The sequence below is a fragment of the Strix uralensis genome, chromosome 20, assembly GCF_047716275.1.
Source record: "Strix uralensis isolate ZFMK-TIS-50842 chromosome 20, bStrUra1, whole genome shotgun sequence".
NCBI lineage: Eukaryota > Metazoa > Chordata > Aves > Strigiformes > Strigidae > Strix > Strix uralensis.
Genome location: NC_133991.1, coordinates 7372153 through 7389908, shown reverse-complemented (window position 1 = coordinate 7389908; position 17756 = coordinate 7372153). Strand labels below are relative to the sequence as shown.

General features: G+C 37.6%; 1 protein-coding gene across 4 annotated transcripts in view; it reads right to left on the bottom strand.

Annotated features, from left to right (window-relative positions):
• Positions 1-865: 865 nt before the first annotated feature.
• Positions 866-17756, bottom strand: part of CRCP (CGRP receptor component) — a 33749-nt gene continuing 16858 nt past the window's right edge. For all 4 annotated transcript variants that reach the window (XM_074890261.1, XM_074890263.1, XM_074890264.1 and 1 more), the window contains 2 exons: positions 10546-10603; positions 866-2172 (listed from right to left, as the gene is read on the bottom strand). In XM_074890261.1, coding sequence (XP_074746362.1) covers positions 2035-2172; positions 10546-10603 — 196 coding nt within the window. In that variant the 3' untranslated portion in view covers positions 866-2034. The remainder of the gene's footprint in view (positions 2173-10545; positions 10604-17756) is intronic.

Here is a 17756-nt window from a genome sequence, read left to right as displayed (position 1 = left end):
TTAACTGAGACTGAACAAGTTATTCATGCACTTGCACAAGTTTAAGATATGTATCCATCTGGAATCAATTTTGATAAAAAGGTTAAATATAATAGCAATTGAACGAGTTCTTGTACTTTGTACAATATGCATACAACAGAAGACAACATGGATGCTGGCAAAAATCCATTACGATAACAAATCAGCAATTCCCAAGATGGAACACCCAACTTCAGAGTTCTGTTAAAATATTCTTGCTGGCTAAAGACACTTGCGATCTGGTTCCATCTGCTTTTCCTAAGTTTAAAACATGCTTCAATAACTTAATTTTAGAAAGAGACAGATAAAAATGTAAACACTTGCAGCCCAAGGCCACAGCATGTCAAACAACACCCGTGACTGCTAAGAGTAAAAATGCTAATTTTAAAATTAACTGCATGTCATTCCATAATATGATCTACTTATCTCTCTTGTTTTGTTGCACACTTACAGAAAAAAAATATATATTGATGTATCACAAAAACCACCAAGGATTTTCCCCCTCTTAATATTACACTTACCCCGTCAAAACGTACCTTTAGCCTCCAGCCTTGAATGCATTTAGTAAGATAAATTCTCTTTGCGAGGTAACAAATATATTTTCCAATCATTTCCTTTTCTCTTCAGACATCAAAGAAGCTTAAAATACCATGACAATGCGTATCGTAAATCCCCCAGACACTGGAACTTATCACTCCCTTTCATATATGGCACAACTAAAGCTTAGAAAGCCTAAATTCTTTGCATAAAAATGCAAAATAAAACCATGACAGAAACAGGGGGAAAAAAAAAAAAAAAGTCAGATATTCTGATTCAAAGTCTGACACCTTGTCTATAAGCCTCAAAATTCCCAGGATATACTTCAAACTTTATTTCTATTTCCAGCACATTATAATTGTAAAAGAATGGTCTGCAGTCACAGTATAAAACCAGTGCCATGTGTAACTCATGCCTTTACATATATATATGTATATATACACAAATGATTCATTGTAATCATCAATGCTTTCAACATCAAATACTTGATCCTGAAATTTTTAATCAGACAAAAGCTCAGTACACAGAAAATTCTGCTTCAACCAGGACTGATTCTCATTCTTCTAAACCAGATTAGGACTTCACTTCAGTGTTGACTGATTCATTTATTCCACAGTCGACAGCATGTTCACAAGACTGACTTGTCGATATATAAATACTGGAACAAGCGTTCAAAGGGAAAATACTGGAACAAACGTTCAAAGGGAAAACACGCACCTCATGCCTAAATGTTCTTCCATTTCTATTACTAAGAGCCTTAACATTTGAGTCTGGAGCCTCAACTGCTGTAAACTAGTCCAACTCAGCTAATTTCAGTGGCAATATGTTGATTTAGCTGATGATCTGGATCTCTCTTTTATCAAGTACGGACTGTCAGACACCCTTGAGAACAGTTACCCTACCAACAGATCCTCTCATTTCCATGATGCCAACAGCCTACTTGAAATCGTCTGGCCAGATTCCAAGCAGTTCTTGTACATTACTCTATGTTCTGATCACTGAAAACAGCCCTTTTCACAAACAGCTCCAAAAGTTGGCTTTGTATTGTAGACTGTATTCCGAAAACCAGTTGGGCAATTCAAAAGCATATGAAAGCAATTATAATTATAGTACTGCTGTGATAATTAAAACATTGCCAGCTATATATAAGCCTATTCAAATGTACAGCTGTTACATGGGTAATGGAAAAAATACAAAAGCTTCAGATTCTGTGCCCCATAATTTCTTGGACTGCTGCATTACAAACTCAGTTACTACCATCCCTGTTTATGACAAAATGCTGAAACAATAGTGTCCTTTTCCATGCTTTCTTGTAAACAATTGCTTCCCTCATCACCTCTGAGTAATAAAAATTGTAACATATTTTACAATGATGTCCAATACAAGATTAAACTGGTATCAAGTAAAAAAACAGAAAAATATTAGCTGATTTTCTTCTGCTGACGTTGTTGCCAGCTTTGGTCTAGATGCCTCCTACGCTTAGTCACCTTTGTCTTCGGTTGCCATTGCCGAGTCTCTCTGTTGTTCTTCCGGATCCCCTGGAAGAATACTGGTGACTGTCTGGAGAAGTGACTCAATCTGCTCTTCTGTTAGCCTTTCCTCGCTTTCTTCTACCATCTGCAAGTCAAAAAACAATCTATTGTAATCATTAAATCCATACTTCCTTCCTCAGCTCCACACAGAAGGACTCAACTAACTGGGAAATACTATTCTCAGTGGATGCAAGACATAGTCAGCTCATTACAAAAGCATTTTACAAAGTGGAATTCTTGCAATATTTTAAAAAAGAAAGAAGAGCTCCATTGTTATCCACTACAATTGGCACTCCACAATGAGACCCTGCTTTCTTTACAACACACTCAGAACAGGCTTTCCTCCCTGCTTTCTCCTAACGCCTCTCAACCTACACACCAGTATCCTGAGCAAGGCTTTTCATTTAGCTCATGTGCAGACCTACCTTCCCGACATATATTCCTAAGTTCCTGTGCTTTCATGTGAGAACTGAAATGAGATGACCTGAGAGCAGTTACCTGAACCTTGGTATCTCACCCAGCACCTAGACTATAAGTAATCAGGCCATAAGAGAAGCCACCTAATCCTACAGCAGCTATACTTCATTGGAATTTGCTTGGATTGTGAGATTCCTGAATATAAAGGCATATAAAAGCTCTGTGCAACACAAAACATGCTGTCATGAATCAACAATAAAATTCCGTAAGGTTAATTAGGGACCTACTCTCACTGTGGAGCTGTGGGAACTCTTACATCACTGCTACCCCTAAAAACAACTGCCCTAATTTATAGGCAGCTGTTAAAAGGAAAAGCTTGTCAGAGGACGGGAAAAGCAAGCCAAAAGAACTCTTCAAACGCAAATGAAACCAATTAGGATTGCGGGGTTTGAGATTTTCTTTCTTATACAAAGTCCTTTAAAATGTCCTTTGAAGAGCAGTGATTTATATTAATTATGGTTCCAAGTCAACGCAGGTTTAATCAGTTCTAGCTATAAATTGTCAGCTATTCAGATGAATCTTGCCTTCTAAAAAGCAGAGTGGTATATTCAATTAACTTTTTTTTCCTTCAATGTCCTATGAGCCCTCTTTGCACAATCCGATCATCTTTCATCAGCCATTATCCACAGACCCTTGACGAGAGGAAAGCGAGCACACTAGAATCCACTCATGTAGCAAAAGGCAGACAGCGAATGTCCATTTGCAAATGACTGTTTCTGGGGACATCCTGATCAAAGGATGCAATTCTCTGTGGAGTGGCTTTCCAAGTACAGTTAGTTCAAGAACTATTGTAGGACCCTGGCTTGAAAAACAGCCCTGGCTCTCATTACTGCCAGCTGCTATACTATACACTATGCATTAAAACATACTAAAAATCCTCCTAACGTTACCCTCTGTGTAAGCAACTGCTGCAGCTACTGAAGTGGTGATAATTGCCTGCTAGGCTGCATTTCAGAGGAGATCATCTCAGCAGCTTGACTAGCACACCTTGGAGCATCAACATTATACAATAAGGTATGTTACAGAGCGTACATACACTCTTTGTTGCCAATACTGCCGACAAAGCCATTACTCTACAGATGACCTATGCTATTAAATTTTGTAGAGGATTATCAGACTGGTTTTTGGACTGGATTACATTGTTATTAATTACTGTTACATTGAATTTTAAAGGTGACAGGCCCATAGCAGCAGGAGCCATACAAAGAAAAAGCCCACATCCTTTGGACAGGCAATATCACTTATGGCAGAATGATTTATCTCTCAGTGCTCAATGTCTCCCGCATTCATAATCTCACTGCTTTTCGATCAAATGGCACCTTGCCTAGTTTAATTTGATTTATTGAATCACATGAAGTCCATCCTTGTTCCCCATTTAAATTTTAATCCTTCCCTATATATCTCCTTTCCCTTTCCTCTCCAAACATTTTCTCCTTTAGGTGCCTGCTTCAGGTATCCAGAGTTATACACAAGGATTTGATCAGAACTTACACAGGTAATAGAGAGTGATTTTTGCATCAAGCATCAACTCCTCTCGACTTCTGCATTTAAGGCAGAATATACTTATGTGAGTGACTAATCACTGCTTCTTATGTGCTCCTCAGTGCTGAATGAGGAATGTCCCAGCTCCCAGTACAAACAACCAGGCTGATGCCATTTGTACTGGCTGAACATGGAAGCCTGCAAGACTGACAAACTGCAGATACCACTTGGGACAGTGACAGATGAGCTCTGGTGATTGCTCTGGCAGTTTAAGAAATCACACTTTACCAGAAAGTTGATGAAAGAAAATAGTCTCTCATGTTTCAGATGCTTTGGTGCTGTAACTGATGTCTCATTAAACTGTTAAGAAAAGCATCTTTAAAGAAAGATGCCAGATACTGCACTGAGGAGTGGGTAATGTAGCTCCAAATTCCCTTCTGCTGACAGATCTGTAGTCTCTGCCAGAGGGAAGTGGTAATTCTGTAAACTACTGCAGCAAAACTCATCAAGGGCTCACCTCTCGGTGCCTCCAAGCCACACATCCATTGCCAGCTCCCACACCAGGAACTAGTGATAGACAAAAATCTACATTTGGCAGGATGGACAGGTTATTATTCAAGCTGATGCTTCAGCGCTATTTCACTGTGATACTATTCAAGAGTTCAAAGGATCAAAAGCATAAGCTATAAAAGTCAATTTTTTTCACCTTTCAGGAAAACAGCCTAAGCAGCAACTTATGAAAACATAAGCAATTAGGAAGCAGCAAAGCAGCATGCCAGAAGCAAAAATGCAAAAATGAAGCACAGAGAGCAATGAAACTGTCCTAAAGGAAAACAGATATCAAGGGAAACAGAAGGTCACTCAGAGGCTTATTCTAGATTCAACAGATGTTCACAGTCTTCTGATTTACAACTATGAGACAAAATACCTTTGCTACTGATAGTACTAGGAAATAATGTTATGATGCTCAGAGGAGAAATTATATGTAAGAAAAAGCCTCAGAGGCAAAAAGAAACAACTGTTATTCAAGTACCTACTTTTCCAGCAAGAATTTTACCAATACATGAAAAAATATCTTATCAAAAAGCCTTGCTAACCTCTAACTCGCATTTGGCTGAAACTGCTCAAGCAAGAGATTCAAACCATAAGCAGTCAGGAATGCAAACTTTATACTAAGGAAAACAAAAACGCAAGTGTTTTTAATAAGTGTATGACATAAGATGTTTATGTTGGCAGTGCCACACACACCAAATGGAAATAGATTATCCTCACAGATGATGCCATGTGCAAAGTGTAGGGTATCATCAACCAAAGCTCTGCTGAACTGTGCATTTTCAATATTCAGGGATTTGTGCAAGTAACAGAATTGGACAATGTTATAGTAACACAATTTATAGATAAAAAGCACCCTGATGTGCAGCAAGACAAGCATGTCTCCTTCTTAGGGCTGAGAGCAAGGTTTTTCTTGAAACGAACACAAGAGAAAGGCAGTAAGCATGTCAGCTATGCTACTTCTTGTAATAAACAATTCCCAAGTTGCTACTGCTTTTCAGCATTCAAGTCTATACCGTCCCAAAATAAACTACAGTGGTTTTGCAGCCAATGTTATAGTGTATCAATGCAATTCCTACATATACACACTACATATTTTCTATGACATGCAACTATGTGGTCAAAATCGACTTAGTCAAGTCAGGCCTCAACAATATCTTCTATCTGACTCAAACCACTAACAGTTTTAAATTCTCATCACAATATATTCATACAGTAAGCAATTTTCACATTTCATTTCCCCCCAGGCTAATGCTCTAAATATAATCTACAAGCTGACCAAAGAAGGAATCAAGGAAGGAAGCAGGAAAACTGTATTTGGTAACTTAATTGGCATAAAATTCTTACAGCTAAAAAAAAAAAAAAAAAAAAAGAGGGAGGCATGTTCCCCCTGCAGCTACTATATATTTTTCAAGCCTGAGTACCTAGAGTTGTTTCTTAGTTTAGTGATAAATGTATTGACAAAAACAGACAGATCTTCAGAACTGTGGAATATATACAAAATATTCAGAAGGCAGCTGAAGACACAGTACTGCTCACCTTTGAGAGCAATGCTACCTTTATTTACAAGTCTAATAACTAATTTTTCACCTGCTTAAGCACCTTGAACCTGTAACTGTTAAGCCACAGCTTATGTTTTGACTTAATTCCAAGTACTCGAGAGGTCCAACTAGCTTAACTAGATTTTAAGCTTAAAATTAGGCAAACATTTACTAAATGGAGAATACATCAAAAAACGGATGCCAGTTCAGTTCTGCCTCTCCAGATACACCTTTGCATTGGCTTTCTAACACAGCAAAATGAAACATGCATCCAACATCCATCACTGAATCTTGCTACAAGAGAATGAAAAAGACAAATCGCTCGCCAACTGCAGAATTAAAACGCTGGCAGATGCCTTGCTCAGTAACATAACTGCTACTGGGAACCAGAGCTGTGCTTATTAAACAAATGTGCATGTGGAATATTTTACTACCGTGCAGCCCTTCCCAGCTGCACATTTTAACAGTAGCTTTTTTAAAATGAGCACTACGTATGGATTTCTCAGAGGAACAAAACAACCACAATTACCAAATCAGAACATAATAACAGGATTACATTAAGCCGTAAGTCACATTAAAACCTGCTGATAAATTCTCATGGCAGAAAGTAATTTTCAGAAGCTTTTAAAGATTTTCTTTACCGAGAAGGTAAATCAGAAAATAACAGCTAGCCTGACTATCAAGATAATTTAAAAGATTAAAATGTTTATTCATAAAATAAATGTGCAAACCTGTATGTTCATAGTGCCATGTACACATGTAAGCACAAAATATGAACACAGACACAGGCATACTTGTCTAGATTTTTTTTTTTTTACTTGGTGAAACAAGGACACAGTTTAGGAATGTGTTTTCCCTAATTATAACCATACCTTATATTTTCTGCTTACCCAAGTAAAAGCAAAGTATAAGAGACTTCATCATCCTCACTGTCCTTCTTTTAAGCTTTCAGTGCTAATGTTTATTTCATTTAGCCTCCTAAGACACGACAACACACTGCAAATGTTGAAGAATAAATAAAGCCACACTGAAGAACCCTAAAAAGTTCTGAAAGAACCGAGAAACTCTCTCAAGACTAAGTAATATTTGATGGGTAACAAACCTCAGCATCACAGAACAGAACAACCTGTGTGTTAAAAGCTGTTGTTTATTTGAATAATAAGCTAAGAATTCTATTTTAAAAATAGCCATTAAACTACATTAAAAAAGGAAATAGGGATTCTGATCACTTCCAAAGCTATCAAGCACATAATTTAACTTCAGTGTAGGAGGTACATATTTTATGAGAAAATGACTGCTATTTCCTCCTTTGAGCAGTAATTTGAAATTGTTCAGCACCAACATGCTAATAGAAAAAAGCACATAAAAAAGAAATAAAGACTGAATGATTGGATTAATGTCCCTCAGAGGTAATTAACCAAGTATGCAGAGTGGGAAGCAACCTATATTGTTGAGAAAATAAAATGTTTAAATCCTCCAACATCTTCCATTTTCCAGAAGAATACTTTATTATTTTCTATTCAACAACAAAAGAATCTGCCAGGCTGGTTATGCAGAGCACATGTCACGAGGTACGAAGCTGTCAGAGATGGAAATTTAGTTTTCAAAAGCACAGAATTAAAATCTACTTTTCCATTCAGAGAGAAGAATGTGGAGCAATTTGTTCATTAGAAAAAAAGATGCTTAATCTTCAAACCCATCATGTTCAGCATTAAGTAAAGCTGGGCCACTGTCATGGTTAGATCAACATCACTGTCTTTTTTTTTCCTCCTTTGTGAATCACTGTGCCAGGAACAACATATGTTAAAGATTAAAACAGGAGGTCAAGATAACTGCAATGTGTACAGTGTTTTACCCTGTGGGATATGAATTAGAATTTCATGCTCCTTTTGTTGCTATTGTTGTTTGAAAATAAATCCTGGCACACAGTTCGGAAAAGACAAATATGAACAATTACAGCAATTTATGCATAAAGACTTAAAAAAGAATTTGAGATCAGAAGATCACAACATAAAATTGCTTTTTAGCTTAAATTTTATCAAAATTATTGTTTGCATACAACTAAAGACAAGGAATTTTATACAGGGAAAGTAAAAAACCAAAAAGCTGGAAAGGCAAAAAAGCAACGAGCAGTAGTAAATATAACTATCCTTTCACATCAGCTGTTAAAAGCCTATCAGGTAAATCTGACTCCACTCCACGGACAGGCAGCACTGAGTAAAAGTTGAGACACCAAAACTATTTGAGAAACCGAGAGACAGAGACATGGCTTGTTTGGCATTTTGTTTAAAGCTTTTTAAAAAATAAAATTGATTTGCCTACATTATATGAAGTGGTCAGAAGTTTTCATCATCATTTATTTCTGATTCAATTCCAGGAGTGACCCAAAAGCTTTTGAGTGGCAGGGACAAGTGCAACGAAAGAGAACTGGGGCAATTTTAGACCTAGTATTCACCTCCCTATAGGTTGTGTCTCATCCATCGACTGCAGTGAATTGATCTGCTTGCATAAAATCTGTGTATGGGTAATCTTCTCCCTACCAACATCAACGAAGAAAATGCTGGCAGCCTCTGCTGCTCTGCATTATTTTATACTCAGAGATGCTCAGGGAAGACAGAGGTTTTTTGTGTTCAGAGATGCTGCACTGCTACAGTCTCTTTCCCCTGTCCTCACCAAAACCCAAAATGATTCAAGACAGTAATTGAACAGTAAAATCATTTCCTTGCTATGGCTTCTAGTCTCTGTATTTCACTAACAAAAATGGCCTGCAATTTCCTAGCAGCTACTGAGCTCAAAAGACTTGATGTGCTTTGATGAAAGAATAAATGAACTGCAGTTTTAGGGAGGCTTAATTTAACACAGTGTTAACAATCCCGTCAACTTAGATTACTGTAATACTAGTTTTGGAGAAACTCCTGGGAATTACAGGGGTATCACAATGGAACAGAAGTAACTCCATCCCCAATACTTTCATGACAATACAAATTCAGGCTAGTCCCCAAATGTATTATTATGTTTTTCACAAGTTGCTTTTGATCATAAGAGAAGGGTTACATAGCAATAATGGACCGACACTGAACTCAAATCTCGTATCTGTATTCTGTAAGTTTTAGCAATGAGTTTTCTCTAACTTTGACATTACAAACCTTGGAATATCTAAAGTATGACACTCTACAGAAACCTGACTTCTAACATAGAGGTGCAAATTTCTTACACTTGCCTCCTGGACTTCAAATATGACATAGGAGCAAAATTATTTTCAGTATTTTATGGATAGGTAAGATAATGAGGAACTGGGTAGGACAACAAGGGGAGGAGCGAAAAGACAGATAAAACCACACAGTCACCTGAAAGCAGCACCAGATTACTGCATTTAAAGAAAAAAAGGGAAGAAAAAGACCTTTTGTGGTCTGTAGGGGAATATAGTAAATCTGTGTGTAAGACATGAAGCTAACAAAGATATGAGACAGGCTCTACATCATCGCCTGTGACTAAATTCCTAAGCAAAACTCATAAAGCCTTTAATGCTTTTGGTTGGGTTGATGATTGACACTGATCTCTTCAATCACAAAACACAGTATTAATTCAGCTAGAAGCATTCTTTTACGAGACGCCTTCAGCACTGTAATGTCTACTCCTTGGCTACAAAGGAAAAATAGTCATACTGGTACCTCTTTAACCCGTCTCTTTTTTGCAGCAAAATACAATCCTGTTACTACACAGTTTGGTTTCAGGATAAGATTGTAAACAGATGTTCTTAATGTAAGAGATCTTTTTTAAAATAATATCCTTATTATAATAATCTCTATTACCACAGGATTTTGTATTCCTAAGGAGACACTTCAGAGAATATAACCATCTATTTAGTGACAATCCCTCTTTACATCAGAATTATGCTTAACAGATAGACAATGGCTACTTTCCATCAGAAAGTCTGTTTATATCCATTTCTCACTCTGCACCACTGCTCAAAATTCTGTATCAGTCATTACTCATTCCTTTTTAGCGTGTTTGGTTTCACTATAACATAAAACCCTGCCATCAAAACAACCGTGTCATCACAGCTGTCAAAAAGTGAAGTACTTGATTACAGAGCAGCAGCAAAAAGACTCAGGTTAAATATATTCTTAGATGCAATAGTGTAACTAACCTTTAATGACTGCATTGGACATTTTCAATATGTGACACTGAAGCAAACAGAGGTGGAGAATCTGTCAGAGAAAGATGGGCAAGTCTCTAAGGAGGTCTCAGAGAGGAAGCAGAGCCGATTTCAAACCATGAATGTAAAGATGTGCATAAAGGGATACATTCAATCACTGACCATAAGAAAGCAATTATTCAATTGATCTTCAAGGTTAAAGCTGGTTTCATTTAAGCTTCAAGCAGTCTGGAGTATTGTTACTTACCAGCTGTATTTCAACTGCCGTCACAGGCCTGTGGTTAAGCAACTGAAGCTTTTCTGCCCTGTTTAAAAGCAAAGCGTAAAACAATCCACATTACTATATAATCTGAGGATCACCTCAAATGACTGGTAAGATGCAAATACATTCCTGTTAACTTAGGGATGAAACACCACTGCCAAGAATAATTCTCACTGGGTTTGCAGCGGTGTCTAATCACCATGATAATTTGGGTATTTTAAATACAGTACTTTCTTGTGTGTTTAGACATACTGCTGTTGCCACCTCTACTCTAAGATGGCAAGGTAGAGACCCTTAGATCATTACTGTACAAGCATTAACTAACATGCACTGCTGCTTTGTTAAACGCCGTACAGAAATGCCAAACAACTCAAAGATCACAGACTCCTTTGCTATGAACACACGACCACAAGAATAATTATCATACCTAAGAAGTTACAATCCATCAGCCAAATAGCAATAACTTGTTTATTCTTTTAGTCCATTGCAAATGAGAAGTTAAAAAAAAAAAAAAAAAATCAGCTTGAAACCACTCATCACATGTACTGTCTGCAACCCACATGGTTCAAGCCAGTGCATTTTTTCATACATTATTAGAGTGAGCTGAGGCCATATTTTACACATATATCTTTGGGAAAAGATTCTATCTTCATCTCTGTTCCCATACAAATCTACCTTTCTGTTGTGTTTCTACAACTGTTGGGTACCATGCAGCAAATCAGGTGGGGGACTGAGCTGGGCTGTAAAGATAACCAACCTCTTTTTCCTAGATTGTCTTTGACTTGATTCACTGCACAGTTCCACAAAGACTGGCATGACCATGAGCAGCAAGGTAGCAATAAATATAGAAAATGGCCAAAAACCCACCACTGCCCTCAATTTGTGCCTGAGTTGTAAAGGTATGGTCACTTATTGTGGTTTAAAAGACAAGTGGTAATTCATTAATTTGCAGTAATTCAAACACTTCTGATTGTCCACACTTTAAGGCAAGCAGAAAACAAATCTATGCGTTCAGGTTTGGAGTCCTGTGCCCTCAAGCACAAAAGCACTTCAATCAATATTAGTGTCTCTTGTTTTGATTTTAGATATGAACAATGTCGCATCTGTATTGTTAATAGTTCCAATTCCATTCTCCTCTGCCTACAAGGAGAAGTCAGTAAAACTTGTCTGATGTTGGTACTTAAACACAGAACACTTCAATATTCTGGGAGACAGTTTAGCACCACTGAAGCCAGTGGCAAAATCCCTGATACATTCAGAACCATCATTAAGCTCACCCAGCATCACTGCTTTGCTGGATTCATTTTAACCAAACACTATGAGCTCTACTTTTTCATCAAGAAATCACAACATCTCACAAATATCCATTAAAACACTTGGATCATTAGAAAAGAAAGGGTATGAGGGAGAAAATTTCATTGACATTTAAAAATTTTTTTTTTTTTTGAAGATGTGATCAAACAAGTGTGTTCATTAAATTCAAACCACAACATGTAGGCAATAGCTCTGCAGCCAAAAATTATTAATTTTACACCCTACTTAAATACAAATCATTCTGAAAACAAAGTAAAAACCAGCTGTCATATGCCAGTAATGCATATTTCATTAATTTCAGAAGCTCAAAACATTAAATAGCAGCCTGGCTAATGATCCGAGCCAATCTTTGTGTTTTAGAACAGAAAAGCACAATAATACAACACTCCTAAAGATACAACAGATGTTTAAAAGGGCATATGAAACAGTAACAAATACACTTTTATAAGAAAAGCATACAATTAAAGTATAACACATACGATGAGTAAAAGGAACTTGAATGTACATTTTTTGGGGAAAAAATAAATCTTTAATGATTATTACTTGACACAACAGCCTCTCCTAGCAGCCATCTATGTCTATGCAGCACCTCTTATGCACATTAATGCACTGAGGTGACAGTTAACATACATCATCTTCCAGTTTGTGATACAGTAGTGAACTACTATTTTGGAAGAACTAAAGCTTGGAATTTATTATTATTTAAAGGGCATCTTTAATGCATATTTAAACTAATTCTGAAGAGTTTCCCCCTGGTTTATTGGGCCTGTGGGTGGCTTTCAGGAGAACACAGATGCTGTAACTCACAGCCCCAGCTCTCCCATGCAGGCATTTCCAACCAACAGGTCAATGTCTGTGTGTCTGGAGATACTTCAGAGATACCGACTCATTTCAATCGGCCTCCCACACTGGCCGCCCTTGAAATCTAACACCAGCTAACAGCTTATAACACTGTCAGGCACTTCAATTCTAAATCATTCATGTATGTGCACCGGTACACGGTCAAAGATCAAGGTGCTTATGCTCCTCAGGAGAAGCCTTTCTGGTGTGTACATGCACACACACATATACATGTCAAGAGACTGAATTTACTACTTAATGCAGCAGGCAGCTGACTCCCAAAGAGAATAAGGCTGTTCATTTATCCACCGAACGAGCAGCACTAGCATAAAATTTTCCTGGCTGATGTCTCCTGAAGGAAAAATCCTGTATTACCACAGATTGGATGATATAACAGACCCTCTTCAGCTAAAATGTCCATGATTGCAAGTGACTTAATGATGGGAACAGGACTACAGGAGACTGTGGCTCAGTGAAGACAACAGCTCTGCTGATACCAAACACTGAGCTTCATCATACCAGAGAGTTTTGTGATGTGTATTCACAGCCATAAAGAACAGAAAACAGCTTCAAAGAGATGACACACTGACTGTTGGTTTTAGACCCAGCCTGCTGGTGACAAAACCAAAATGCAAAAAATGAAAAGTTTTTAATTGTTCCATCTAGACCCTGAGCCATTCTGCCATCATTTTTATACAATGCTGGAAAATAATTCTAATCATGACTTCCAACTTCAAAAGAAAAGCTTGCACTTTTTAAATGCAGCATTTGTGAAATATTAACAATTCATAACAGAAAGCTCCAATAAATCCTCCTGTATATTCATTTACCATTAAAAAGCATACACAATTCAACATCTTGCATTTACATTACAAATGTACCCATTTCTTCCCTCTCTAAATTTCAAAATTGGAGAAGAGGATAAGGAACTAAAACTTTATAAAGGAGAAAAAAAGAAGAAAACTCAATTTTAATCAACCACAGAACCGTCCAAAATGTCTGTTTAAAAACCAAGTACAAACATTTTGAGTACCATCCTATCCTTTTAATCTTCTTTTTTACTTCTACAGAACTACATCACATGATTTTTCTCAGTCTTCAGAAAAAGTTTGCAATAAAGTGACATTTGGCACCTGGATAAATGCCAACAAGTGTGGCAGACTTCACATCTATTTCAGATTTCACAGCTAAAATATTATTTTTACTGAAGAACAGGTAGATGTTCTACCTGCACATCAGCATCTGCCCCTCCAAGCAGGGCCATCAACTTACTCCTTAAAAAAGGTGCCTAAATACGTTCCAAAAGCAAATATTTTAACCATAGTTTCAAAGCATTTTCTAAGAAACACCAATTATCAAAGCAGTTCCTTGAGCTTGCCCACACTTATTTGTGTGTCTTGTATGAAGTAGTAAGGATCACTATTCCCATTTTACAGACAGTAAGACTGAAAGGGAACAATTAACCGGTGACTGCTTTAAAGGCATTGGGTTTTGGAGGTGTAAGAATGGGGAAGAGATGTGGCATGGGAGGAGAAAAGGAAAGGCCCTTGAGAGAGCACACTGCAGCAGACATTGCTATAGTCACTGACGGCTCCACTAAATAATGCTGAAAAGGACTGTGTGGTCATGACCCCTGGCCAGACTGCCTCTTTCCTCTTGGAGATTCTGTAGTGCCCTGAAGAGGATCTGTCCTTGTATTCATGAACTGTGAAGTGCATCCAGGCTGCAAAAATACAGGAGGATGCTGGGGAGAAGGTCCTTTGTATCAATTATAGTATAAAACTATTTAAAGGCAATTCCCACTGTAGTGACTATGTTCTCTCTTCCCTCCTGCAGAATACTGTTTACATTTTTCCTCCCTCTCCTGTTAACAACCCCTTGGCAGCACAGGGTTTGGTCTTAAATTCCAACTATTGTGATTTTACAGATGACACAAAGGCATCAGAATTAGTGTGGTTCCCCAGATTTATTAGATTGCTTTGGTTTTGGAGAATCAAGGATGAAAGCCAAATACGTCTCCGTTGGTTGGAAGCAGTGAATACACTTCCTTTGTTTTCCCATGCTAATCACTTATATCTACTTGTCAGCTTGATGTTTACAACATGAGACTATTAAGAGCATGGCTGAATTTAACACTGAACTGAGAGCACCACTGTTGGCTGCTTTATTGTCAAAAAGATAAGGTATTTATAACTGCTGCCCTTTACTACTGTCGTAAGTCATGAAAGGACAAATATAAAACCTTAATATTGATGGGAGACAAGTACTGAAATCCTTTAGACCAAAATTAAAATTGAGAGCAGTCATTTAAGGAATCAGTGAGAGAAAAAACCCACCCTTGTAAAACTGTAGCGAAAGACATGGCTTCCATGGAAGCAGAAGTCCTAACAGAGCTGGGTAAAGAATACTAAATAACACCGTCAGCATACAAAAATCTGGCCAATTCATCTGAACGTGTACAAAAGATTTAGCAGTTTTTCCTCAAGAGCTAGGAAACTGCCTGGTTCTGTGCCTGAAGCACTTGACCGAGGTGCAGAACCTGGCACTCTGGTACTGGCTTTCAGTGTTATTTGCTTTACGGTCTCTGGCCAAGCATGTGTCAGTGCCTCAGTTTCCAGACATCTAGAACAGAGACACCATTTTCAGCTCTCACAGGACAGCGATGAGGAGATCTACTTGTAAAACACTTTCCTCTCCTCCCAAAGCCCTACTTACAAAGATAGATTTTACATTCACTGTTTAATGAATTCATACTTTATACAAGGTTCTCAGATCAGAGCCTTTTCAAACAAGCCTTTCTTCACTTTTGCAACAAGACATATCCCAATCCAATCCTATAGCTCTACCACATCTCCAGACAAAACATGTTATTTGACTTTTACAAAAGAATACATAAGATAAATTTTTCTTACATTCCTGTTTTTCAAAGTAGTATTTTCGCAATTTGTTGCCAACAAAACTTCAGAGCCAAATAAAAAGGATCAAATAGCCAAAGCCATATCATGCCTGTGCTAAAGAATGCAAATCTTATTTATCCAGAGCTATTTTAAAACACGTAGAGCTCCATCATGTTTATCACAGAAAGATTACTGGCAGAGCCAGTAAAAACAGAACTAAATTAAAACCAATTATACATCGTGACTAAAACAATCAATTAGCGAAACTGTTCATGTTTCCTGAAGACTGGAAATACAGGACACAATAAAAAGTCACCTCTCAAAAGACTTTTTGCTTATAAGCCATTAACATTACTATACCTCATTAGGAAATAGATCAAAGTTTTACAGTCAGGACAAACAGATCTCAAAAGCGTTATTTCAGCAAAGATGGTATCATTCAGAGTAGTTGCAGTTTTTAAAATGTGTACAGAAGAATGAGAGATAATTTGCAAGTAAGTCATTAAAGTGTGTTATCTGAAAAATTTCATGCCTGTTTTTGATCTGCAAAGCTCCCTACTGGAAAAATGACTCAGAACATCAAAAAGGAATTAGCAGCAGGAAACAAAACCCCCAAAAGCTACATAAATGACGTATTTCACCTGAAGGTGCTTGTGTACTGTTACAGCGTTTTAGAAATTATGAACACTAATTAACACTAAAAAATAATAATCTTTAGACATGTTAACATTATATAATTATGATGATTTAAGCAATGCATTTGTTTTACTTACACTCAGATCAAATTCAAAGACCCAGAGAAATGCCCAACTATTCAGTAACTGTAATCTGAAAACTGGTACCCAGCCAGTTATTTGCTGATCAACCTAAACATCATTCTGGTAATGAAGATGTAGGTTATTTTATTTTGGCAAAATGTTGCAAGATGGCAAAGGGATAACTGACTGTAATTGAAGACATTTGGACAAATATGTTAATACTAATGTGGGTACACCGCATACTACTATGGGTAGATATGCTCCTCCTGCAACAGAGAACAGTAACATTTTATCTTTCTCTTCTGTTTAGTAAATATCCAGCTGCTAAGATTATTTAAGAAATACCAAGCATGCATGTGTTCAAGACATGAAGTTACCTCTGCTTACTCAAGAGGTCCACATTAGCAGCTCTTCCTCCTGTTTGTGCAGAACACAGACATGCACTCCAAAGCATGTGATCTGAGATTTTTGATGTTTTGGTCCCCTGCGTGCAATTTCGGACCTTCCTACTCTTAACAAATAGAGTGACCAGAAAGTTACTACTCTTGGCATCCCCTTGAAGCAAACACTGACAAAATGGCTCTGAAGTTCAACGTTGCAATAGAAAACTGGATTACTCAGCCCTCAACACTAGCAGTAAGCAGTGTATCACGGCGTGCTCAGTACCCACTGCACTGACTTCTAACACTTCACACCAAAAATTGCCTGTTAGGATCAGAGTCTCCGTGTACCTTGGATTTATGGCCAGCATGTACACAAATTAGAAACTGAATACTCACAATTCCATCAGATATAAGCTTTAAGGAAGGCAAACGCTGCAAGCCTGAACATGCACCAGTATCAGTGCTGACTGCAGTATTCTGCAGGGGCACAGACATAAGCCTGAATTCAGTTCATGCTCCATTACATCAAAAAAATAAAATGAACTTTTTCCAACTCAAATGAACCCATCTTTACACTTTCTACAGAATGCATGTTTATATTCACACTCATTAAATAAAAAGGACAACTGTCCCATTCATCTAAACAGAAGGTGAAGAATATTTTCAGCTTAATTGCCCCAAAAAAGTCCGTCTTAGTATTTTCTCTGGACTGCCTGGATTTCAGTAACACTGTTTGGAACACGAAAGCTGCTTGTTCACGAGAAGAATACATACAAAAGATGAGTGATGGCTGAAAAGCATTTTCTCACATAAAAGCAAGATTCCACTAATCAGAGTTAATCGTCCGTTATGCAGACTCTTAACAGGACCTGCCTAGCGAGAAATCCCAAAATGGCAATTAGTGCTGTTAGGCTGAGCAGTGCCTCCCCACTTCTAGGCCACATCCAGCAGTAGCTGAGACTCAACTAGAGCCAAGATCAGCATTTCCAGCTGAGGGCAAAATG